Here is a 25100-nt window from a genome sequence, read left to right on the forward strand (position 1 = left end):
TTCTTTTGAGTCAATCTCTTTTGAGATATAAAAGACAGAAGCGAGTAGAGAGACAGGGGGACCTCATGCCACCAAGAAACAAGAGCCAGGAGAATAGTGTGTCCTTTGGACCCAGGGTTCTTGTGCTGAGAAGCTCCTAGGCCAGGGAAAGATTGATGACAAGGACCTTCCTCCAGAGCCAACAAAGAGAGAAAGCCTTTCCCTGGAGCTGGCATCCTGAATTTGGACTTCTAGCCTACTAGACTGTGAGAGAACAAATATGTCTTTGTTAAACCCATCCACTTGTGGTATCTCTGTTGTCGCAGCACTAGAGAACTAAGACACTGTTCATCTTGAGTGAACCACAGCATGCTTGAGGGCCTGGATGGTTGCTCTGACTGAATGACTCTCTGACAGACAGTGTGGTCAGTTGGATTCTGAGGATGACGAACCGGCTGACTGACAATATGATGAAGGACCAACTGAAGGAATCACAGGCTGCCTGACCATCTGAAAACTTAGCATAACTGCCTCACTTGGTGGCTGTACATGGTTATGGACTGTTTGCCCTGATGGAATCACAGGCTCCCTGATAGAGCCCAATGGGTCACAGGAGATTGACTGACCGGCCAATGGTGTGGATAAGTAGCCTGAGAAATTACAGACTGGCTGACCTATTGACGGGTAGTGTGGAGGCTCTATTGTACCATTAGTCGCTGTGACTATTTGCTCTGAAGGCCTAGCTCGGTGTTAAGACTGATTAACTGGCTGATCATGGTGTGAATGAGTAGCAACCTGAGGGAATTACAGGGTGACAGGGCTATGTTAGATGCTGAAAATGACAGCTTGTCCTGACCTAATCACAGCCTGCCTAAGGGCATGGCCCGATGCTGTGGCTTACTGAGGGGTGTATGAGATGATTCCTCCAGGTCCCAGGGCAAGGGTACGTGGTATGACAGGCTAATTGACTGACAATGTAAAGGAGCGGTCAGGCTGGCTAACAAGGGGAGTTGGTAGTAAGTGCAGTCTGAGTTGAGGGCATTGCAGCTGGCCTGAGGACACAAATGGATGCCGCTACTCCCTGACAGACTGATAGGGTGTAAGGGGGGTGGGGTGTCTGACTAGACAGCTGTGGTGACCTGAACTGGGCGACTGGCTGATTGACAGTGCTAACTGGGGGTCTGACAGGACGGAGAATCCGCCTCTACGACTGTTAACAACGTGATTGGCTAACAGCGTGACAGACAGACCCGCGTACAGGCAGGGCCTCCGGCAGCCCCAGCTACCGGTGCTGCCGCTGCCACCGCCCAGGCGCACTCTGGGAAACCGAAGGCAAGCACCCGCCTTCGGGACCGGTGGGGTGGCGGGGAGGGGTCCGGTCACGCTCGCCGGTTGGTCCGCGCGGGCGCCGCTCGCTGCGCGGCGTGGCCAATAGGCTGTGCGTTCTCGGCCACGCCCGCGCGAGCTCTCTTCTCGCGAGGCCGAGTAGGCCCGAATGTCGTTAGCCGTGGGGAAAGATGGCGGAAAATTTAAAAGGTGAAGCGGTGGCGGCAGCGGCGCAGGCTCGCTGGCAGGGCCGGGGTGGGCTGGAGGGATGGCGCAGCGGGCTCAGGGGCCCGGCATCCGAGGCCACGGAGCCGGCAGCTGGAAGCCTGGCGTGGAAAGGATGGGGCTCGGGGAGCGCGGGCCTGGTGCGCGGGGCTGGGCGGGGCTGTGGGAAGGGGCGCGTGTCTCCGAACGTGGCCGGCGCGGGGTGAAGGGCGGGCGCGGGATGGGGCGGGCGTGGGAGCGCGTGCTCCAGGTCGCGACTGGACCGGCGCGCGTACGCGCAGGGGGTCGTCCGGGAGGCCGCACCCGCGCGCGGGAAAATGGGCCGCCGGTGACCGTTACCCGCCTGGTGCCCACGCGAGATGCCGGAAAGGGAGGAGAGGGAGCCCGACCCTTGGGTATAGATGCTAAGTGATCCACTCAGTGGGGGGACAGGGTACTGTTCAGGGGTAAGCAGGGAAGGAGTTTGGAGTAGAGTGGACTCCCCCAGGATGGGGGGAAGTGGATTCCCCAGTGTGCAGGGAAAGGGTGATTTTCTCAGTATGGAGGGTGGTGGAGTGGGCTCCTCTCTGAGGAAAGCTGCGGGGAGGATGAGAGACCACAAGTGTGGCGGTGGGGGGTGGGGGGACCTCTGAGGGCTAGGAGAGTGTAGCCAGGTCAGTGCCAAGTGCATGCTGGAGCCAGCAGCTGGCGATGTTAGTTGGGACCACTTGAGATGGGGGGTTTTGAATACGAGTTAAGGGGTTTGGAAGGGAGAGGGCATCACAGGGAGGGGAAAGCCTGGGCCTAGGCCCAGAGCCTGGAAGGGAGATACAGAGTTGAAGAGTCTAGGCCTGCCTAAGTGGAGGAGGGAAGTGTACATGAAATAATTTTGAAAAGCTCTTGTATATTTTTAGGTTGACATACTTTATCGTGAGTTTAAATAAACTTGATTTTTGTAATGGGAGGTAGAAAATGTTAAACACTTAAAAACTATAAAATAGGTGTTGTGAAATGATTTGATAAAATGACTTCTAAAACAATGTGGAATCAAATATAAATCTTTATTTTTTTAATCAGTGTGTCCTAAAAATTTTTGGTAGCCCCAGAAAACATTCCAGGCATATTTAAAAGAATCATCACAAACATATACTGCTTTGCCTATTCCTGAATTCAGAACATACCCATTTGGGCCAGCTTTACCCTTCACAGAAATGTGGATGAAGCAGGGAAAGTCAAACCACAATGTGAAAAAAATGCAGTGGGGTTTAAGGTACCAAGACTACTCATTCAAGGAAGTTGCCTGTAATCTACCATTCCACATTTATTAAAAATTCTGAAATCTAAAAAATCCTGAAAACTGAAATCTTTTTCTTAAATTGGGCACCATTCAGTGGCAAAACTAGATTATAAGGTAGAACTATTCAGTGCCACTATTTTACATTTTTATTTCTCCTATTTAATGTGAAAATTCTTACTTTTGCTGTAGATATATTAATGCATTTGATTATGGCATGATACCCTAAGTACTGGGGGTGTTATGGTAGATACATGGAAATACATTTGTAAAAAAAGATTTTTTTTTAAACATATCTGCCCCCCCCCCCCCCCCCCGCCTTTTCAGATAAGACATTGTGGACCAGTCTTTCCAGTTTTGCCTTTGTTTTGTGCCCTGGAGGTTTTAATTCTCGCCCCCACCACCTTCCCCTTAGAGCATCCTACTGAGATGGGGGGGTTGTTCCCTTTCTTTTGTAAAGTGAGGAGAAGGGTGCTCAGATTCCGAACTCTAGGCAGGTTTGCTGGAAGTTTTAACAAATAGTAAGGGAGTTAGAAGCTCTGGGAATTGATTCCTTTAGGACAGACTTTGAGGACCTCTGCTCCAGGGGTAGCCTTGAGCAGTGAGCCTTGGGGTTCAAGGAAATGGCACATTTTGGTTATAGAAGGGTCCCAGCTTTCGGAAAGGCCTGTGGATTAAATCTGACTGAGGCAGTCCTTGGAAAGTCCCAGGGAGGATTTGGGGTCCTTTTGGGTGCCTGGCCAGGCTACCCAGTAATAGTTCTTCCTGCCCCCTTGTTCCAGGCTGCAGCGTGTGTTGCAAGTCTTCTTGGAATCAGCTACAGGACCTGTGCCGCCTGGCCAAGCTCTCCTGCCCTTCCCTCGGTATCTCCAAGAGGAATCTTTATGACTTTGAAGTCGAGTACCTGTGTGACTACAAGAAGATTCGTGTGAGTCTGGGGGTGACCGTGATCCTGGGCCGGGGAGGAGTGTCTCAAGGGAGTAGGCTTCTTGCCCTCCTGCCTCCCACTGCCTGCATTTGTTTTCCAAACGGAATTTTCTCCTTCGATCCTAAAAGATGTCTCATGTCCATTTTACAGGTGGGGAAACTAAGTGGCTTTCTGAGGGGGCAGAAGCCAGAATGAATCCCCAAATAAGTCTTTCTTCCCACCTCCCTAGGAAGACAAACCAATTGCAAAGATTGAGAATACTTCTTAGATGCTGAGCCCAGGAGTGGAGATGATGATAGGTAACAGTTACTGAGTACTTTCAGTGTGCCAGCCACTTCCTAAGAAACTCATTTAACTCCCCTAACTGTGAAGTGGGAACTGTTACTGTTGCTAGAGGAGGTTAGTGAAGGATAGTTAAGACTAGAGCCAGCCTGCTTGGGTTCCAATCCTGGCTGTGTAACCTTGGGCTACTTTCCCAAACTCTCTGTACTTCACTTACCTGATCTGTAAAATGGGGGTGATAATAGAGTGTTGTGAGGAATAAATTAGTTAATAACGCATGGGACCTGTTACCTAATGAATGCTAGTAAGATGTTAGCTATATTCTTATTTACAGATGAGGAAACTGTGGCCCAGCAAAGTTAAATGACTTGCCTAAGGTCACACAGCTAGGGCATGGCAGATCTAGGATTTGTACTCAGGGTATCTAACTCTCAAATCTGTGCTATAGGGGGTGAGAGTGGAAGCCGGGGGACACAGCCCAGGCAAGCAATGATGGTGGTGGCAGTGAGGATGGTTTGAAGTGGTTGGATTCTGGAGGTATTTTGAAGGTTGGGCTGGCAGGATTTGCTGCAGGTGGTTGTGGGGAGTGTGAGAAAGAGAGTCAAGGATGACCAGGAATTTGAGCTCAGCAGGTAGAAGCATGGAGCTGATGTTTACTGAGATGGCAAAGATGGTGTGGAGGGAGTAGGTTTAGGAGATTAGATTAATGGGATTTGGACAGGTAGTAGTTAAGTAGGAGAGTGGAATTTGAACCTAGTAAATCCTCACTCCAAAGCCCATGCTTTCTAATCACTGTATGGATTAGAAAAGGGCGGAGGGGAGTGATGTGGGCAGAGGGGAGTGATGTGGGCATTATCCATATGCTTTGGAGTGGAAGTCCCACAAGGGCTGGCACAAGGGTCTCACCACTTATAGTGCTCTTGTCCCTTTGCCCCCCAACAGGAACAGGAGTATTACCTGGTAAAGTGGCGTGGATACCCAGACTCAGAGAGCACCTGGGAGCCACGACAGAATCTCAAGTGTGTACGCATTCTCAAGCAGTTCCACAAGGACTTAGAAAGGGAGCTGCTCCGGCGACACCACCGGTCAAAGCCACCTCGGCACTTGGACCCAAGCTTGGCCAACTACCTGGTGCAGAAGGCCAAGCAGAGGCGGGCACTGCGGCGGTGGGAGCAGGAGCTCAATGCCAAGCGCAGCCACCTGGGACGCATCACAGTGGAGAATGAGGTGGACCTGGACGGGCCTCCTCGGGCCTTTGTGTACATCAATGAGTACCGTGTTGGTGAGGGCATCACGCTCAACCAGGTGGCTGTGGGCTGCGAGTGCCAGGACTGTTTGTGGGCTCCTGCTGGAGGCTGCTGTCCAGGGGCATCACTGCACAAGTTTGCCTACAACGACCAGGGCCAGGTGCGGCTGCGAGCCGGGCTGCCCATCTACGAGTGCAACTCACGCTGCCGCTGCGGCTATGACTGCCCCAATCGCGTGGTACAGAAGGGCATTCGCTACGACCTCTGCATCTTCCGCACAGCTGATGGCCGTGGCTGGGGCGTCCGCACACTGGAGAAGATCCGCAAGAACAGCTTTGTCATGGAGTACGTGGGAGAGGTATGGAGATGGGGCGGTACGTGTGTATGCGGCTTCTCCCCCTGTGTGTTTCCAGTGTGTGTGCCCACACAGTGTGTGCCTTTAATTAGTCCTGGGGCTTTTAATCAAAGTGTAATAGCGACGCCCTGGCAGGGCTAACGTTCCAAGCTGGTACACACCAGTATAGCCATTGAAATACATCCAAGCTGGGTTGATTTCATAGAGGTACCTAGCAAAGAGGAAAAATGGGGACTGAAATTCAGGCAGCATTCCTTTTAATAGGCCATGTGGTCAGGTATAGAGTTGCATCCTCTGAAAAGGTACTTCCTTTTCTCATTTCACAAGGATACCATCTTATCACCAAGTAGTGTCTGCCTGGAAGGGGCACCTTTTACTCATTTGCACAAAAGAAATACTGATGGTCTGGAGGAGAATGTAGACATGCTTTGGACAGAGGTTGAGCACAGCCTCCTCTAGACTTTCAGGACACTGAGGAAAGGGAGGGTATATAAGGCCTGCTAGCCACTGTAATAAACCACTCCTAAATCTTAGTGGATTCTCGTGTTAGAAGTTTGCTTGCTCATGTAAGAAGAGTCTATTGTGGGTATTTGGACGGGCATCCTTTCACACAGTGACTTGAGGACCTGGGCTCTTTCCCTCTTGTGCCTTTGCTGTGCTTTAGAGCCTTGGAGTCTACCACTCAGCATTGCCCAGAAGTGGGGTGAGAGCGTGGAGGATAGAAGGGGAGGTTTGTAATGGGTCAGACCTGGACAGTGTAAATCACTTCTGTGCACACTCATTGCCTGGAACAAGGGAGGCTGGGAAATGCACTTTAGCTGTGTGCCCAGGTGGAAAACAAAGGGGGTTGGGGTGAATAACTAGCAAGTGTCTGCAACAGAAAGTGTCACAGTCTAAGGTTGTATTTCTCAATGGAGTGGCAGGCATTTTGGGTGGGGCAGTGCTTTGTTATGTAGAACCATTTCATGCGTGGGGGTGGGGAATTTAGCATCCATGGACCTTATTTAAATCCATGTGTATGTCTTGGCATGGTGACCACCCAAAGTACCTCTGTGTATTTCCATAGGTCCCTTAGGGGTGTGACTTGGTTGGGAAGTGACAGAAACTGGCTTAAGGAACACACACCTGAGGGTGTCCACACTGAGGAACAGTAGAGTAGAAAGAGTCATATTCTGCAGAGACAGAGACACTCTAGAGGCAAAGCAATCTATATTCCAGAGGCCCCTGACAGTCTGGGCGAGGATATGTCCATACCCCAGGTAATCCTGATGGTCTCATGGAGGAAATGTCCACATGCTGAAGAACCCTGACAGTCTGGAGGAAGGAGGAGGTGTCCACACCCAAGAGGGTTCCTGACATTCTAGAGGAGGAGGGACTGATAGACTAGCAGAAGACAGCCCTGAGAATCTGGAAGAAAGCAAGCTCTCCACACTCCAGATGATCCTGACCATCTGGAGGAGGAGGTGGTTAGATACTGTAGGACCCTGACAATCCGAGAGGAAGTCCAGAGGGGGAAGTGGCCACACATTCATTATACTGAGAGTCTGCAGGAAAGCTCTTTATAACACAGAGGATCCTGACAGTTGAGTAGGAGGAAGACTCTCTACATCACAGGCAGCCCCAAAGTCCTCTGGTTCTGGTATTTTTCTGGCTGCTCTTCCTCAATGTCCTTACTCCTCCCCTGTAAACATCAAGGTTTCAAGAGACCTCTCACTCCCTTTCCTATTCTCTACCATTTCTTGGCCACCTTCCCACCACATTCAGTAACTTCCAGGCCCCCCTCCAGCATTGGGTCCTCTTGATGGCAGTACAGGCCCCCAAACACTGCCAGAGCCAATCTATCTTCCTATGCTCCCCCTCTGAAAAGGCAGCATAGCAAAGTGGTTAGGAGTGTGGACCTTGGAGCCAGATTGCCTGAGTTTGAATCCCAGCTCCACCACTTATCAGCAGAGTTACTTAACCTCTTTGTATTTCCGTTTCCTAATCTGTAAAATGGGAACAATGATAGCATCTACCTCACATACTTGTTATAAGAATTAGATGAGTTCTTATGTTACTATGGAAGAAGCACTTGAATAGTGTTCAGTACACAGTAAGCCTTCAATAAATGTTATCCATTAGAATTCAGATTCAGAAAATGCAAAATGCCCTGAAAACCAAAAGTTTTTTTGTAATCCATTTGGCTAGAAAACTCAACCTGAACTGATATGGGCCTATTTATAGTCTATTTATCTCACTTGGTGTGAATACTCATGCACTTCATTGTAGAAATATTAATTTACTTGATTACCCCACCCCTACTGGGGGCGTTAGGTAATACACGGCATGCACACCATACACACATACTGCACACCATTGTTGTCCTTCTAAAATCTGCCTGTGGCATTTGTTTTCATGCCTCTCCATTGCACCAACAGTTCCTTCCACTTGAGCTGTCCTTTCCCTCCTTTGCATCCTTCCATATTCTGGTCAGAACTTACCATTCTCATGGAACATTCACACCCTCACCCAGAAGAGAACGATAATTGTGTGTTTTATCAATTCTAAAACATGCATTTTCTTCATATTTTAATCTCTTTGAAATGGAAGTCTTACCTGATTCATAAAATGATGTATCATTTAATTAGCAGCAATTTTCTTTCTTTGTAAAGGGCACATAAGCTAAGGGTGCAGTTTAGATTTCGACAAGATATAGTACTCATAACCACTCAACATTGCTCAGTGTCCATACTAAAATAAAAACAAGAAAAGCTTTCACATCCATGATCTTGTTGGATCTTCCCAACACCCTCTGTCAAGTTGGAATTACTATCATTGTCCCATTCTACAGATAAGAAAACAGAGGCCCAGAGAGGTGTAATAACTTGCTCAGAGTCACAAAGCTATTAACCCAAACCAAACCCATTGCCGTCGAGTCAGTTCTGACTTATAGTGACCCTATAGGACAGAGTAGAACTGTCCCCATAGGGTTTCCAAGGCTGTAAATCTTGATGGAAACAGACCGCCACATCTTTCTCCCACAAAGCTAGTAACCAAAAACCAAAACCAAACCCAGTGCAGTTGAGTCGATTCCGACTCATAGTGACCCTATAGGACAGAGTAGAACTGCCCCATAGAGTTTCCATGGAGTGCCTGGCGGATTCGAACTGCTGACCCTCTGGTTAGCAGCCGTAGCACTTAACCACTACGCCACCAGGGTTTCCAAAGCTACTAAAGTGGGTTAAAAATAAAGGCCCAAGAGTCTAAAACTGGTGCTCTGCCAGACCTGTTGGATTTTTTTCTTTTTTTGGCTGAAGAAACAGGCACAGAGAATGAACACGTCAGGATCACCACGTCCAGGAGGGGACAGAGCGACAACCTGACTCCAAGTCTTCTGGTTCCTGCTCACTTCCACACCCTTTTTGAACTGCCAGCTTCTACCTATCAATCTTCCCCAGTGACCCTAGAGAGCATTTAGGGAGTGGGGGACATGGACTGATTTGTTCCAAGTTTTCAAGGTGGACTAGCCATTATAGAGTGGGACTGAACAAAAGACAGAGAGAAGGAGGAACAGTTTGTGCCCTGGAGAGCTTGCAGTATGACTCACTCCTGGTGAGACTTGAGCAAGTAGGGGCAGAACAGGCGGAAAGATGGAGACTGGGGAGGGAGGTCGGGAGGAGCCAACATTAAGAACATGTCTCAGACCCCACCCAGTATGCTCATGGTCCCAGTGTTTAATTAGAGGTAGCCAGCTGCTGGAGCAGGGTGGGAATTGGGAGGTTCAGGAAGGCTGCTCCAAGAAGTAGCATCTGTTTGGGCTGTTGCTTCAGGGAAGAGTGCATGTTCTCTAGGAGGTACAGGGAGAGTGACCTTGACATACCCCTCCTCAAGATGCTGCTGTGGCTCCTGTTGCATCCCTCAGGAGACAGTCCCCATGCTTCAACCTGGTGTCAAAGCCCTTTTATGATCAGCACCTTGCTTTGGATGATGTATCCCTTTCCCCTTCTCTCTCAAACTCTAAGCAGTTTACTGATCTACAACTTGTACCATGGGTGTCTGAGTCCATCCCTCTCTGTCACCAGACCATGACCCCTGAGGGCAGGACCGGGCCTGGTCCCTTTGTCTCCCCAACTAGACTGACACTCAGGACTAGGACCAGGCTAGTGTGGGCCTCAAAAATCTATTGAATGGATGAGTGAATGAATGAATGAACTAACAAAAATTTGGGGCATGGGGGAGCCAGGATCCCCAAGGAATGGAGCTGGAGTGGGGCAGTGAACAGTATGTCCTGAGGGCTGAGTCTTGGCTTTATAAAGGTGCTGTTGATCAGCATTTGGCATGGAACAGAGGCTGGAGGTGATGATGTAAGAGGCAGGGAGGAGACAGTGAGGATTCAACTAGCCATCCTGGCTACAGAAAATGGAGGATGGTCAAGACTGGAAAGGGACAGACTGGAAAGTAGGAAGAGCATTGTCACTGGTTGGCATGAGGGTGCACTAGGAAGGATCTGGGTGGGTCTTGGGTTTGCGGCTGGTGTCGGAAGTGGGGTGGTAGTCACCAGTGGGTCTCCAGCAAAGGGAGAGAGAAGAAATGGGGGAGGAGAGAAAGTTGCCTGTAACACACCACTTGGACAGAGGACAGGTTGCTGGGCTAGAAAGCATAATACAAATAAATAGCATTTATTGAGTATCTACTGTGTGTGTATGTTCTGGCCCTGGTCTATAACGAGTGGGCAGAAAAGTAGCAGGAAAAATAGGGCCTGCCGTCATCTAGGGGTAGCCTAGGCTGAGAGGGAGCAGCTTCACAGGGATCACCAGAATGCTGTAGGAAGAGAAGAGGGATGGAGGAGAGATTTGTCAGGGTGGGCTGGTGATCCACGGACATCATTTGGGAGGCAAGGACAGGTTGGGACTAGGATGGTGGGGCAGCTTCATGTTTACTAGGACAGCTGGGGACTCAGGTGGGGAGGAGGAGTTTTGAGAGGAGATGCCTGTTGCTGTCTTAAATGCTAGCTGTTGGCATTGAACAGCCTGAGGACTGAGGGAGGGACAGTCCTGCTACTCTGGTCTTTTGTTTCTTTCATTTTCTGGCCTTGTCACTCTGTCTCTCATGAAGTTTGTGGCCTCAGTTTCTCTCTTGGGGGTCTCAAACTCTCTCGGGGGGCTAGGTCTTCTCTTTGGACCTGGGTCTTCCATGCCAAGATTCTGTGTTTCTAACTCTCTCTCTCTTTTTCTGAATCTCTTTCTCATTTATTCAGTCTCTTTTCCCACCTTCCCGGATCTCTTTCTCCCCTCCCTCTCTGGGCCTCTCTTGTTGTCTGCACTGCTCTGCACTGGCCCTCACTTGCCTTGGATCAGCCGGTCTCTCTCCCCACTCCCCTGCTCCTTCTCTGCCTTTGCTCTGGGTCTTTCTCACTCTGTCTCACAATGGGTCTCTCTTCTGTGTTCTTATTCTAGACCTTGCTCTCTTGCTGTCTCTTGTATACACTCTGTTGCACGTTGACTCTTTCACACTCTGTCATTCTCTTGATTGGTATCTCTCTCTGGGTCCTTCTTGCTCTGCCCCAAGGGTACACAAGGCTCTGGGGATCCCTAGGTAGTCCTGGCTGGGCAGCGGGAGGAGGAGCCTTCTTTTACTCAAACTTGACCTTTCAGCCGGCCTCCACCAGCTATTCGGAGACTCACCATTACCGCCTAGAGGCCTGAGGAGTGGGTAGGTGGGTAGGTCCACCTGATGAGAAGGGCCCGTTCTAGAGCCTGACAGACTCTCTGCATCACTGCACCCCCCATGTGTCCATGTCTCCTAGCTTGTTCTTTTCTACCCAGGTGGGGGGAGGGGCAGGCTGGGGGATGGGAGCTGTGCTAGCCTTTCTGAGCCTTTGAGGACAATCTTCCTTCTCCCCATGACCCTTTCCCAGATCATTACCTCAGAAGAGGCGGAGCGGCGGGGCCAGATCTATGACCGTCAGGGCGCCACCTACCTCTTCGACCTGGACTATGTGGAGGATGTGTATACCGTGGATGCCGCCTACTATGGCAACATTTCCCACTTTGTCAACCATAGTGTGGGTACTCCAGCAGGTGGGCAGGTGGGCCAGGAGGGGCAGGCTGGGGCCTCTCCTCACCTTCCTGTTGTTCTTTCTTGCCCAGTGTGACCCCAACCTGCAGGTGTACAATGTCTTTATAGACAACCTTGATGAGCGGCTGCCACGCATCGCGTTCTTTGCCACAAGGACCATCCGGGCAGGCGAGGAGCTCACCTTTGATTACAACATGCAAGGTGGGGGTGGCAAGGGATGGGGAAAGGGTACACAGTGGCATGGGGCAAGACGCCCCCTCCCCAAGGTACACCAAGGGAAATGCTTTAGCTGGAGCATTAAGATACTCTTCCTGACTCCTAGTCTCCCATCTGGACTCCTAGACCCCTGCCCACCTCTTGGGGCCACCTCATTCCCAGTCCCTAGACACCAACCCTGAGACACTCATACCAACTTCTCCCAAGGCTCCTGTGAGAGGATGTTGGGCTAAAGAACTCAGGACAGTCCTCCTGACTTTAGTCATCTGTCTCAGTGTCCATAGGCCCAACCCCTCCCCACTCCTAACCCCCTTTGGTTTTCCTCATTCCAAGCCTCTGGTCACTCTTGTGGCCTCCAAGCAGTCCCCTCCCTGATGAACTACCTACCTCTGAGATACTCAAGGGAGGATTTTTGGTAGGAGAGTTAAAATACCTGGTTGGCCCTCCATACCTGATCCCTGCCTGACACGACCCTCCTGGTTTCTACCTGACAGACCCTGTCACCCCATCCCCTGGCCTTTTCCTAACACGTGTACACCCTTCCATTGCTGAGCCCTGGCCCTAGCCCCAAATCACTAACCTTAAGACCCCCTCCTAACCCAAGTCCCAGCCCCCAAGATATCTGGGTCTTATGGTGAAAGGGAAGTGGGAAGCTTCATCCAGGGGCCTTCTAACAAGTCCCTTCCCTCCCTTCTGCCCTCCTCCCCTCCCTGGCTGTGACTCCACAGTGGACCCCGTGGACATGGAGAGCACCCGCATGGACTCCAACTTTGGCCTGGCTGGGCTCCCTGGCTCCCCAAAGAAGCGGGTCCGTATTGAATGCAAGTGTGGGACTGAATCCTGCCGCAAATACCTCTTCTAACCCTTAGAAGTCTGAGACCAGACTGACTGTGGGGGCCTGATGCCGCCCGCCCACCCACCCACTGCTGCCCTCCTGTCAGAGGAATGACTGCCAGGGCCTCCTGCCTGCTGCCACCTGCCCCCACATGCTCCATGCTCAGGGCTGCGGTGCTGCGGTGAGGACCGACTCCAGGAGTCCCCTCTCCCTATCCCAGACCCATCTGTGGGTTGCACTTACAAACCCTTTGCCCACCTTCAGAAGTCATTTTTCTGCAGTCTAGATCTATGGCTTATCGAGGAGACCCAAGGGGTGAGTCCCAGCCCACCCCCAGAATAGAGAAATGTTTGTTTTTGCACCTGCTTCTGCCTGGAGCTCGAGGGGTCTGTTGCAAGCCTCCTCCCTACTGCCCCAAGGGTGTGGGAAGACAACCCCGGGGCAGGAAGACCTGGTCAGAGCCCAGAATTCCCAGAGCTACACCTACTGTTCTCTGGGGCCAGAAACTGTGCTAGTGAAAGAAAAGGGATCCCTAGGACTGGGGCTGAGGCTGGTTTCTGCTCATGCTCACAGTGACGCTAGTGTTGGCCCTGGAAGCTGTAGGAATGCTTCTTCAGGGCCACTTCATCTAAGAAGTAGATACCCACCTGCCACTGGACTGAGGACTGGATGCCCATGACCCCACTGACCAGTGGCGGGAAGGCAGTCCCAACTTTTCTGTCCTCTGAGGTGGGGCTGGGACTGAGCTCTGCCTTCGGGGAGTTCAGAGAAGGCTCCTTGGGAATCTCAGGAGCTCTGAGGGTGCTGGGAGCCCAGACCTGTGGTGTGATGACTGCTGGGTCTACTTGAAGCTGGAACCAAGACCTAGGTAGGCCATAGATAGCACTTAGGACAATAATGTGCATTGGCGGAGTGCTTGTGAGCGCCGGGCACTGGGCAGAGCACCTGATCCATGTGCATTGTCTCAGGGAAGCCTTGAAAACAAGAGTTGGATCCCAGGAAAGGGCCCATTTGGCAGAAGGCAAAGGACAGGCCAGGAATGAGGGGTGGGGGTTATGGCTTAGCCCCTAGGGTATAGTGAGGTGAGAGGGACACCCTGCTGCCTGCCAGCTCCAGGCCCCAGACCTTCACACTCACCCTGGGCTCACTGCCTACAGATGTACAAAAGGTGAAGGTTCTGATGGCTGCCTTGCCCCTTGCTTCCCCCCATGAGGCCTTCTCTAGGAAGCCTTTCGTGACTACCTGTACCCAGAGTGCCCCTGCGTGAGGCTGTGTGCCCTCCCTCCAGATGCCAGATCTGTGTCTGTGTGTCCACCCTTCCCCCCTTGCTCCCTGCAAGACTGACCTTCAGGCATGGACTGAATCTGGTTCTCTTGTATAGCCTGGAGTGGGCATCAATAAAGTGAATTATTGATTGAACAAACCAAGATGTGGGGTATTGAGTACCTTGTGTAGGTGGGGGTTGAGGGATGAGAGGCTGGGATCTGCAGTTGTCCAAGAACATGTTCCCCAAGCCTCAGCCATTTGATAATAATCCTCACAGTTTCTGCCACCACTGCATACCACTTACACCACCATCTACATCACATCTTGACCTGAAATAAACTTGCATAAGGCTTTATTTTAAAAGCTCAAATTTAAAAATGCACTGAAAAAATAAATACTTCTCTGACTAAATGGAAAAACCATTTCCATTTGCCACAAGCAAAAATAACTAGCCAGAACAATAAATATAGTAGAAATGTGATAAAATTCTAGCTAAGCCTTCCTGGCTCTTAGAGGCTCTGAACCCAAAGCCTGCCTACTGCATTCAAAGAAAAAAGTTTGTGCATGCTGGGGAAAGCTTTCTGCAGCTATTTAGTGAACACCTTTGTGTGCCAGGGTGTAGAGGAGAGAACAGAAACATGCTATTTCACATATACTGACTTGTTTTCCATCAGTCCTCAGCCTGTGAGCCAGTGCCCTGGGTTTTTGCTCTGAGACCTCACATGCTGTGACAGATACCCAGATATCTCACAGACCTCACACAAGTGGCGGAATCCCAAACAGCTCAGAGACCTCATCCTGTGACAAAGACCCCCAAGTTCCCCAGAGACCTCACAGGGCAACTACTACCGAGCACTTTAGAGACCTTGGGATACAGACCCCCCCCCAATAGACACCTCACGCCCTAGGACATAGCTGTTCAACTAGCTCATAGACCTATACCCTCAGGTCTCTCGGAGACCCCTACATGCAGCTCAGAGATTTCATACCTGGACAAAGAACCCAAGTAACTCACAGGCGTCAAGCAAACTATGGGATACAGACTCCCAAACAGCACAGACTTCACCTATTGCCTCAAACACTAGGACCCCAAACTCATCAGAGAACTCGCCTCCAGGAATAGAGATGTACAAACATCTCAAAGACCTCACAACCAGGGACATCACTACCCAAACTATTCAGAGCCTTCACACCTTGGTCACTGACACCCACACTGCTCAGAGACCTCACATCCTGGGACAGACCCCCAAGGAGCTGAGAGTTCACACCTTGGACACAGCCCTAAATGATTCTGAAACCTCGTACCTTGGACATAGACTCCCAGGGAGTTCAGAGACACCCTGGAAAACAGACCAAACATCCCAGATACCTCACTCCCTAGAACATAGTGCCACAAACAAATCAGAAACTCAAAACTTGGGCACAGACCCCAAGAGGTTAGAGACCTCACAGCCTGAAAACAGACCCCATGCAGAGAACTCATACCCTGGGAAACACATCTATAGACAGTTCAGAGACCTCATACCTGACACAGACCCCTAAAGAATTCAGAGTAGTAATACCTTAGGAGAAGACTATCAAACACTTCAGAAACCTTGTGTTTTGTAACCCACACATGCAAAGAACTCAGGGACCTGAAAATCTGATTACAGACCCCAACATACCTGAGAGACTTCATACACTGAACAGATCCCCAAATAGCTTAGAGACTACACAACCGGGGATAAAGACCCACCAATTTCTCCGGGAACTCCCAAACTGGGACAAAGATGGACAAACAGTTCAGAGACCTTAAACACCCTCTCTTCAGACCACCAGACAGCTCAGGGACCTCATACCCTGAAACACAATACTAGAGAGCTCAGAAATCACACCCACTGGGACACAGACCCTAAAACAACTCAAGAGACTTCACGCCCTAGAAACAGATTCCTGTCCAGAGACACCATATACTGGACACAGATATCCCCCAAACAGCTCAGAGACATCACACACTGAGACAGAGACCCGAACAGTTCAGAGGTCCCACACCCTGGTTCACAGACTCCAGAAGAGCTCTGAGACCTGGATATCTGGACAAAACCCTCTATGCAGCTTAGAAACTTCACACCCTGTGTTGCAGATCCCAGACGACTCAGATCACACATCCTGGACAGACCCCAAACAGCTGAGAAGGCTCATCCTGGGCTCAAATCCTCAAACAGCTCAGAGTCTTCACACTCTTAACTAAACACGATGTTGTTGTTAGGTGCTGTCAAGTCAGTTCCGACTCATAGCGATCCTATGTCTGACAGAACATTGCCTGGTCCTGCGCCATCATCATGATCGTTGTTATGCTTGAGCCCGTTGTTGCAGCCACCGTGTCAATCCATCTCATTGAGGGTCTTCCTCTTTTCCACTGACCCTCTACTTTACCAAGCATGATGTCCTTTTCCGGGGACTGATCTCTGCTGACAACACGTCCAAAGTATGTAAGATGCAGTCTCGCCATCCTTGCTTCTAGGGAGCATTCTGGTTGTACTTAACTTCTTCCAAGACAGATTTGTTAATTCTTCTGGCAGTCCGTGGTATATTTAATATTCTTTGTCAACACCATAATTCAAAGGTGTCAATTCTTCTTCAGTCTTCCTTATTCATTGTCCAGCTTTTGCATGCATATGAGGCAATTGAAAATATCATGGCTTGGCTCAGGCGCACCTTAGACCTCAAAGTGATGTCTTTGCTTTGCAACACTTTAAAGAGGTCTTTTGCAGCAGATGTGCCAAATGCAATACGTTGTTTGATTTTCTTGACTGCTGCTTCCATGGGTGTTGATTGTGGATCCACGTAAAATGAAATCCTTGACATCTTCTATATTTTCTTCAATGATGTTGCTTACTGGTCCAGTTATGAGGACTTTTGTTTTCTTCATGTTGAGGTGTAATCCTTACTGAAGGCTGTAGTCTTTGATCTTCATTAGTAAGGGCTTCAAGTCCACTTTCAGCAAGCAAGGTTGTGTCATTTGCATATCACAGGTTGTTAATGAATCTTCCTCCAATCCTAATGCTGCATTCTTCTTCACATAGTCCAGCTTCTCAGGTTATTTGCTCAGCACACAGATTGAATAAGTACAGTGAAAGGATGCAACCCTGACACACACCTTTCCTGAGTTCAAACCACCTAGTATCCATCCCCTTGTTCTGTTCGAAGGACTTGGTCTATGTACAGTTTCCTCATGAACACAATTAAGCATTCTGGAATTCCCATTCTTCAAAATGTTATCCATAATTTGTTATGATCCACATAGTCAAATGCCTTTGCATAGTCGATAAAACACAGGTAAACATCTTTTTTTTATTTATTGTGTTTTTTTTTAAGTGAAAGTTTACAAATCAAGAGCCTCTTATACAAAAACTTATATACACCTTGCTATGTCCCCCTAATGAGACAGCACACTCCTTCTCTCCACCCTGTTTTCCCCGTGTCCACTCAACCAGCTCCTGTCCCCCTCTGCCTTCTTTTCTCGCCTCCAGACGGGAGCTGTCCACATAGTCTCATGTGTCTACTTCAGCCAAGAAGCTCACTCCTCACCAGTATCATTTTCTGTCTTATAGTCCAGTCCAATCTCTGTATGAAGAGTTGGCTTTGGGAATGGTTCCAGTCTTGGGCTAACAGATGGTTCGGGGACCACGACCTCTGGGGTCTCCCTAGTCTCAGTCAGACCATTAAGCCTGGTCTTTTGGTGAGAATTTGAGGTTTGCACCCCACTGTTGTCCTGCTCCATCAGGGATTCTCTGTTATGTTCCCTGTCAGGGCAGTCATCGGTTGTAGCCAGGCACCATCTAGTTCTTCTGGCCTTGGGCTGATGTAGTCTCTGGTTTATGTGGCCCTTTCTGTCTCTTGGGCTCATATTGACCTTGTATCTTTGGTGTTCTTCATTCTCCTTTGCTCCATGTGGATTGAGACCAATTGGCCACTTGCTAGCAGTAAACATCTTTCTGGTATTCTCTACTTTCAGCTAAAATCCATCTGATATCAGCAACGATACCCCTTGTTCCAGGTCCTCTTCTGAATCCAGCTTGAATTTCTGGCAGTTCCCTGTCAATGTACTGCTGCAACTGCTTTTGAATGATCTTCAGCAAAATTTTACTTGTGATATTAATGATATTGTTTGATAATTTCCACATTCTGTTGGATCACCTTTCTTTGGAATGGGCATAAATGTGGATCTCTTCCAGTCGGTTGGCCAGGTAGCTGTCTTCCAATTTTTTTGGCATAGATGAGTGAACACCTCCAGCATTGCATCTGTTTGTTAAAACGTCTCAATTGGTATTCTGTCAATTCCGGGAGCCTTGTTTTTCACGAATGCCTTCAGTGCAGCCTGGACTTCTTCCTTGATCATATGCTACCTACTAAAGTGGTTGAATGTTAACCAATTCTTTTTGGTACAATGACTGTGTGTATTCCTTCCATCTTCTTTTGATGCTTCCTGCGTCGTTCAATATTTTGCCCATGTTGTGGTTAGGTGCAGTCGAGTCGGCTCCGACTTATAGCGACCCTATGTACCACAGAATGAAACACTGCCTGGTTCTGTGCCACGGTCACAATCATTGTTATGCTTGAGCCCATTGTTGCCGCCACTGTGTCAATCCATCTCATCGAAGGTCTTCCTGTTTTTCGCTAACCCTCTACTTTACCAAGCATGATGTCCTTCTCCAGGGACTGGTCCCTCCTGATAACATGTCCAAAGGATGTGAGATGAAGTCATGCTGTCCTTGCTTCTAAGGAGCATTTCTGGCTGTACTTCTTCCAAGACAGACTTGTTCGTTCTTCTGGCAGTCCACTGTACCTTCAATGTTCTTCACCAACACCATAATTTAAATGCCATAGAATCCTTCAATACTGCAACTTGAGGCTTAAATTTTTTCTTCAGTTTTTTTAGCTTGAGAAATGCTGAGCATGTTCTTCCCTTTTGGTTTTCTAACTTCACATCTTTGCACATTTCATCACAACACTTCACTTTGTCTTCTTGAGCCGCCCCTTGAAGTTTTCTGTTCAGCTCTTTTACTTCCTCATTCCTTCCTTTTGCTTTAGCTACTCTATGTTCAAGAGCAAGTTTTAAAGTCTCTTCTGACATCCATTTTGGTCTTTTCTTTCTTTCCTGTCTTTTTAATGACGCTTTGCTTCATGTATGACGTCCTTGATGTCATTCCACAACTCGTCTGGTCTCCAGTCATTACTATTCGATGTGTCAAATCTCTTCTTCTGATGGTCTCTAAATTCAGGTGGGACATACTCAAGGTCGGATTTTGGCTCTCGTGGACTTGCTTTAATTTTCTTCAGCTTCAACTTGAACTTGCATGTGAACAATTGGTGGTCTGTTCCACAGTCAGCCCCTGGCCTTGTTCTGACTGATGATATTGAGCCTCTCCATCATCTCCTTCCATAGATGTAGTCAATTTGATTCCCATTTATTCTATCTGGCGAGGTCCACGTATATAGTCACTGTTTATGTTGTTGAAAAAAGATATTTGCAATGAAGAATCCATTGTTCTTGCTAAATTCTATCATGCAATTTCCATCTTCATTTCTATCATCAAGGCCATATTTTCCAACTAGAGAGGCGCCTTCTTCGTTTTCAACTTTTGCATTCCAATCACCAGTAATTATCAATGCATCCTGATTGCATGTTTGATCAATTTCAGACTGCAGAAGTTGGTAAAAACCTTCAATTTCTTCATCTTTGGCCTTCGTGGTTAGTGTGTAAATTTGAATAATAGTCATATTAAGTGGTCTTCCTTGTAGGTGTATGGATATTATCCTATCATTTATAGCATTGTACTTCAGGATAGATCTTGAAATACTCTTTTTGGCAGCGAATGTGATGCCATTCCTCTTCAATTTGTCATTCCTGGCACAATAGTAGATCATACGATTGTCTGATTTTAAATGGCCAATACCAGTCCATTTCAGCTCACTAATGCCTAGGATATCGATCTTTATGTGTTCCATTTCATTTTTGACGACTTCAAGTTTTCCTAGATTCATACTTTGTACATTCCACATTCCAATTATTAATGGATGTTTGAAGCTGTTTCTTCTCATTTTGAGTCGTTCCACATCAGCAAATGAACACAGACTCCAAATAAATATCACATCCTGGCCTCAGACCTCAGTGCTATGGAAGGAACTCTCACTTTGGACTCATATCCAGAAACAATTTAGATGCCCAACACTCCTGGACACAGATCACCAAACAGCCTAGACATCTCACGTTCTGGGTAAGGTCTGCCACAAACAGAGGACAATCATCACAACTAGGACACAGACCCAATATAGCTTAGGGACCTCACTTCTTGGTCACTGGCTCCCAAACAGCTCAGAGAACTTATAACCTGGAAGAGACACAAAAATGTATGTGCTACATATGCCCACATGGTTCAAGCACTTTACATTATTGGACACAAAACTCCAAAGAGTTAATTATCCTCACACCCTGGAAAGTAGACCCACAAACAGGCCAGAGACTACACACATCAGACATACTAGGACAAAATGCTCCAAGTTAACAAACCTTAAACCCTAGGACACATACTCCCAAACAGCTCAGAGGCATAACAACCTGGAGCACAGACCCCTAAACACCTGACAGACGTCATAAACTGACAAGAAAACCTCAAACCATTTAGAGACCTCAAACCCTGGAAACCTGCCCCTAATAAGTCAAAGGCCTCAGCACCTGGGACTGAGAGTTTTTCAACAGGAACTACCTAACCCTTGGAAACATACCCCACCAGTTAAGGGACCTCAATGCCAAGGGGATACAAAGATCAGAGATCTCACAGTCTGTGACACAGAGGGTGAAACACTTCAGAGACCTACAGGATGGACCTTCCAACAGAAGACATAAAACTTTGGAAACAGATCCCAAAACTACTCAGGAAAATTACACCCTATGGTAAAGCCCATAACATCTTAGAAAACTCATTTCCTGGGTGTGGTGAAATGCGTTCCTTTATGTGGCCTTTTACCTTGATTCTTTAAAAAAAAATTTTGTTTTTAGAGATTTTTCCCCTAAGCCCTGAGGAGTTACCTTTGCCCTAGTTTTCTATTCCAGAGGGTTTGTTATTTTTGTCCAGGTTGATTGACATTTCCTGGGTAAGCTGTAAACAACTTGTGGTTTGATAGTTTTTGTCTAGCCCTGGGCTGCAGCCTGCCCTGTGATTGGTCTATTTTATGTACCTTGCAAGGATTGGTCAATATACTTAGCAAATGAAGTGACTATAGCCTACTATGCAAACAAAATGTCTGTGGCCTACTGAGAAGGAATTGGTCAGTTCCCAGCCCTGGTGCGAGGGCCGTGCCTTGAGTTTGCTTATATATGCAGTCCACCCCACAGAGGTTGGCAGTCAGAAGGAAGAAAGAAGCAGAAAGGAGAAAAGGCAAGAAGAGAGATGAAGCAGAGAAAAAGCTCCTAAAAGAGCTGTAACATGAGTCAAGGGCTATAACGCTGAAGACAGCAAGAGGTCTGGAACGAGCCCTGCAGCAGACTTGTGGTGACGGTGGAAATTTACTGCTAGGAATGCAGCTAAGAAGGCTGAACAAAACTGCTATGTGGGCTGTAAGCTGGCTCAATTAGCAGTGGAGAAGCTGGTGGTAGGGAGGCCAAAGGCAGAGAGGCCTGTGCTCAGGGGGCCAAGAGGAGGTGTGTCTGAGGGGACCAAGAAGAAGCCTGTTGTGAGGGGGGCTGAGAGGAGGCCTGGACAACTGAAAGAGGATGTGTATGGCAGGGAGAAGGGCCTGTTCGCTTGCACAGCCAAGAGGTGAGAGAGCTGTCCTGCACTGAGGAAGGCAGGGATGTGCTCTCCGCTTTGGGGGCGGCTTCCAGACTTTGGCTGCATGCTTCCTGATCTTTATCCTGAGTTGTAGCCTGTTGATCCTGATCCCAAATTGTACCCCATTACTTCCTTAGTAAACCACTTAACTGTAAGTAAGGTCTCTGAGTTCTATGTGGCCACTGCAATGAATTATTGAACCCAGAAGAGAAGTAGAGAGTGCTGTGGGAGGGACGGTTGGTGTCAGAATTGGTAAAAAGGTTGGAGGGTGGAGGTATGTCTGACATTGACCTTATGGGGGTCAGCTTTGGGCTGCTCCTGGTCATTATCCCCCCTGGAGTTAGATAGGTTCTGACGCTACTACTACCATTTTACACTGGAACATTGGCGCAAAACAGTTCAGAGAGGTGACACCCCTTTGCAGCAGATTTACTCAATGCAACACATCTTTTGATTTCTTGACTGCTGCTTCCATGGGCATTGATTATGGATCCAAGTAAAATGAAATTCTTGACTACCTCAATATTTTCTCCATTTATCATGATGTTGCATATTGATCCAGTTGTGAAGATTTTTGTTTTCTTTATGTTGAAGTGTAATCTATACTGAAGGCAAACACTGGGATATACACCCACAAACAGGTCCGAGATTGCACACCCTGGAACGTATAACCACAAATACTTCAGGACTTGACATCCTGGGAAAAACAGCAACAAAAAAATCAGAGATCTCAAATGCTTGACAATAGACATGAAAGGTCAGAGTTATCACATCCTGAGACATACACACACAAAGAAATCAGAGCCCTCGCATTTAGAGATACACACCCACAAATACGTCACAGACATGAAGTCCTGAAAAACACACCCACAATCCATTCACAGACCTTACATTCTAGAACATATATCGACAAACAAGTCAGAGACCTTTATTCTAAGACTGTACCCACAAAGAGAACACAGATAACAAATCCTGAGACACATATCCAGAAATGTATCAGAGAGCTGAATCCTGGGAAATACAGCCCCAAACAGATAAGAAACCTCCCACCCTGAAAAATACACACACAATATGCTGAGTGAAATTAGTTGCAAAAGGACAAATATTGTATAAGACCACTATTATGAGAACTTGAGAAATAGTTTAAACTGAGAAGAAAACATTCTTTCGTGGTTACGAGAGAGGGGCATTCACTAATTAAATAGTAGATAAGAACTACTTTAGGTGAAGGGAAAGACAGCACACAATACAGGGGAGGTCTGCACCATTGGACTAAACCAAAAGCAAAGAAGTTTCCTGAATAAACTGAATTCTTTGAAGGCCAGCGTAGCAGGGGCAGGGGTCTGGGGACCATGGTTTCAGGGGACATCTAAGTCCATTGGCATAATAAAATCTATTAAGAAAACATTCTGCATCCCACTTGGAAAAGTGCCATCTGGGGTCTTAAACGCTAGCAAGCAGCCATCTAAGATACATCAATTGGTCTCAACCCACCTGGATCAAAGGAGAATGAAGAACACCAAGGACAAAAGGTGATTATGAGGCCAAGAGACAGAAAGGGCCACATGAACCAGAGACTACATCATCCTGAGACCAGAAGAACTAGATGGTGCCTGGCTACAACCGATGACTGCCCTGACAGAGAACCCCTGAGGGAGCAGAAGAGCAGTGGGATGCAGACCCCAAATTCTCCTAAGACCAGACTTAATGGTCTGACTGAGACTGTAAGGACCTCAGCGGTCATGGCCCCCAGACCTTCTCTCCCCCTAGGACAGGAACCATTCCTGAAGCCAACTCTTCAGACATGGATTGGATTGGACAATAGATTGGAGAGGAATGCTGGTGAGGAGTGAGCTTCTTGGATTGGGTGGACACTTGAGACTATGTTGGCATCTCCTGCCCGGAGGGGAGATGGGAGGGTGGAGAGGGTTGGAAGCGGGCAAAATGGACACGAAAAGAGGGAGAGAGCGGGCTGTCTCATTAAGGGGAGAGTAATTGGGAGTGTGTAGCAAGGTGTATACGGGTTTTTGTGTGAAAGACTGACTTGATTTGTAAACTTTCACTTAAAGCACAATAAAAATTATAAAAAAAATACACAAAGTACACAGAGACACACATTCAGGGACATACATCCATGAACAGCTCAGAAAAGCACATATTGGGACATACACTCACAAACACCTCAGAGATGTCACAGCCTAGGACATACACTCCCAAACAGATCAGAGACATCAACATCTACACATGCACTCAGAAACAGATCAGACCACACATCTTGGAGAATACAACTGCAAACAAATCAGAGACCTCACACGATCGGACATACACCATAAACATGTCAGAGAGTTCACATTCTCAGATATACACCGACAAAAAGATTAGAGACTTCACAACCTGGAACATGCACTCCACGAAGAGATGAGTGACCTGCAATCTAGCAACATACCCAAACAGGTTAGACCTCACATCCTACAGCATACACACACACACACACACACACACAACCAAATCAGAGACGTCAACTCCTGCAGTATACACCAACAATTGAGTCAGAGACCTCACAGAGTAGGAAAAGAACCAGAACCAGAACATACAACAGACATCTTGAGATACATCCACAAACAGATCAGGAGGCTCACTGCATAAAAAATACACCCACAGAGCTCAGAACACTCACACCCTGGATATTCATGGCACCCCAGATAAGAGACCTCACATCCTGGTGTCTGTATCAACAAACAAATCAGAAACCTCACATGCTTGAAAATAGCCACCAAAACAACACATATCTGACAACCTGGAACACAGATCATAAACAGCTCAGAGAACACACATTTTGGAATACATGTCCACAAACAGCTCACAGACCTTGCATCCTAGAATATACACTCAGAAACAGATCTGAGAACTCACATTCTGTGAAAACATCCTCAAACAAGTGTGGGACCTCACATTCTCATTTATTCACCACAGAACAGATCAGAGACTTCACATCAGCAGACATGCAACCAAGAAACAGATCAGAGAGCTCACATCCTGGGACATGCATCCACATACATGTTAAAAACCAACAAACAAAAGCCACTGTCACTGAGTTGATTCCAACTCATAGCGACCCTATAGAACAGAGTAGAACTGCCCCATATGGTTTCCAAGGCTGTAATTCTGTATGGAAGCAGACTGCCATATCTTTATTCCACGGAGCAGCAGGTGGGTTTAAACCACTGACCTTTCAGTTAGCAGTGAAGCACTTTAACCACTGTACCACCAGGGCTCCTCACAACACATCCAAAACCC

General features: G+C 48.0%; 1 protein-coding gene across 2 annotated transcripts; it reads left to right on the forward strand.

Moving 5' to 3' along the window:
• Nucleotides 1-1383: 1383 nt before the first annotated feature.
• On the forward strand, nt 1384-14181 carry SUV39H1 (SUV39H1 histone lysine methyltransferase). 2 transcript variants are annotated; one of them, XM_049872495.1, is made up of 6 exons: nt 1384-1515; nt 3586-3731; nt 4956-5618; nt 11512-11658; nt 11744-11873; nt 12617-14179. In XM_049872495.1, exons 1-6 carry the CDS (start codon nt 1497-1499, stop codon nt 12748-12750), a joined length of 1239 nt encoding a protein of 412 aa, XP_049728452.1. In that variant the 5' UTR covers nt 1384-1496; the 3' UTR covers nt 12751-14179. The 2 variants fall into 2 exon arrangements, with proteins under 2 accessions (XP_049728452.1, XP_049728451.1); XM_049872494.1 differs by lacking the exon at nt 1384-1515 and adding an exon at nt 1588-1670 and having other exon boundaries at nt 12617-14181.
• Nucleotides 14182-25100: the final 10919 nt, after the last annotated feature.

This window comes from Elephas maximus, chromosome X (genome assembly GCF_024166365.1).
Source record: "Elephas maximus indicus isolate mEleMax1 chromosome X, mEleMax1 primary haplotype, whole genome shotgun sequence".
Classification (NCBI taxonomy): domain Eukaryota; kingdom Metazoa; phylum Chordata; class Mammalia; order Proboscidea; family Elephantidae; genus Elephas; species Elephas maximus.

What these genes read in the sequence shown, in the direction of transcription:
- SUV39H1 (XM_049872494.1), top strand. Translation starts at nt 1,646, where the DNA reads ATGGGGCTCGGGGAGCGCGGGCCTG. An exon ending in GCTCGGGGAGCGCGGGCCTG is followed by an intron (nt 1,671 to 3,585) that starts GTGCGCGGGGCT and finishes CCCTTGTTCCAG; the next exon opens with GCTGCAGCGTGTGTTGCAAG. An exon ending in CCCACTTTGTCAACCATAGT is followed by an intron (nt 11,659 to 11,743) that starts GTGGGTACTCCA and finishes TTTCTTGCCCAG; the next exon opens with TGTGACCCCAACCTGCAGGT.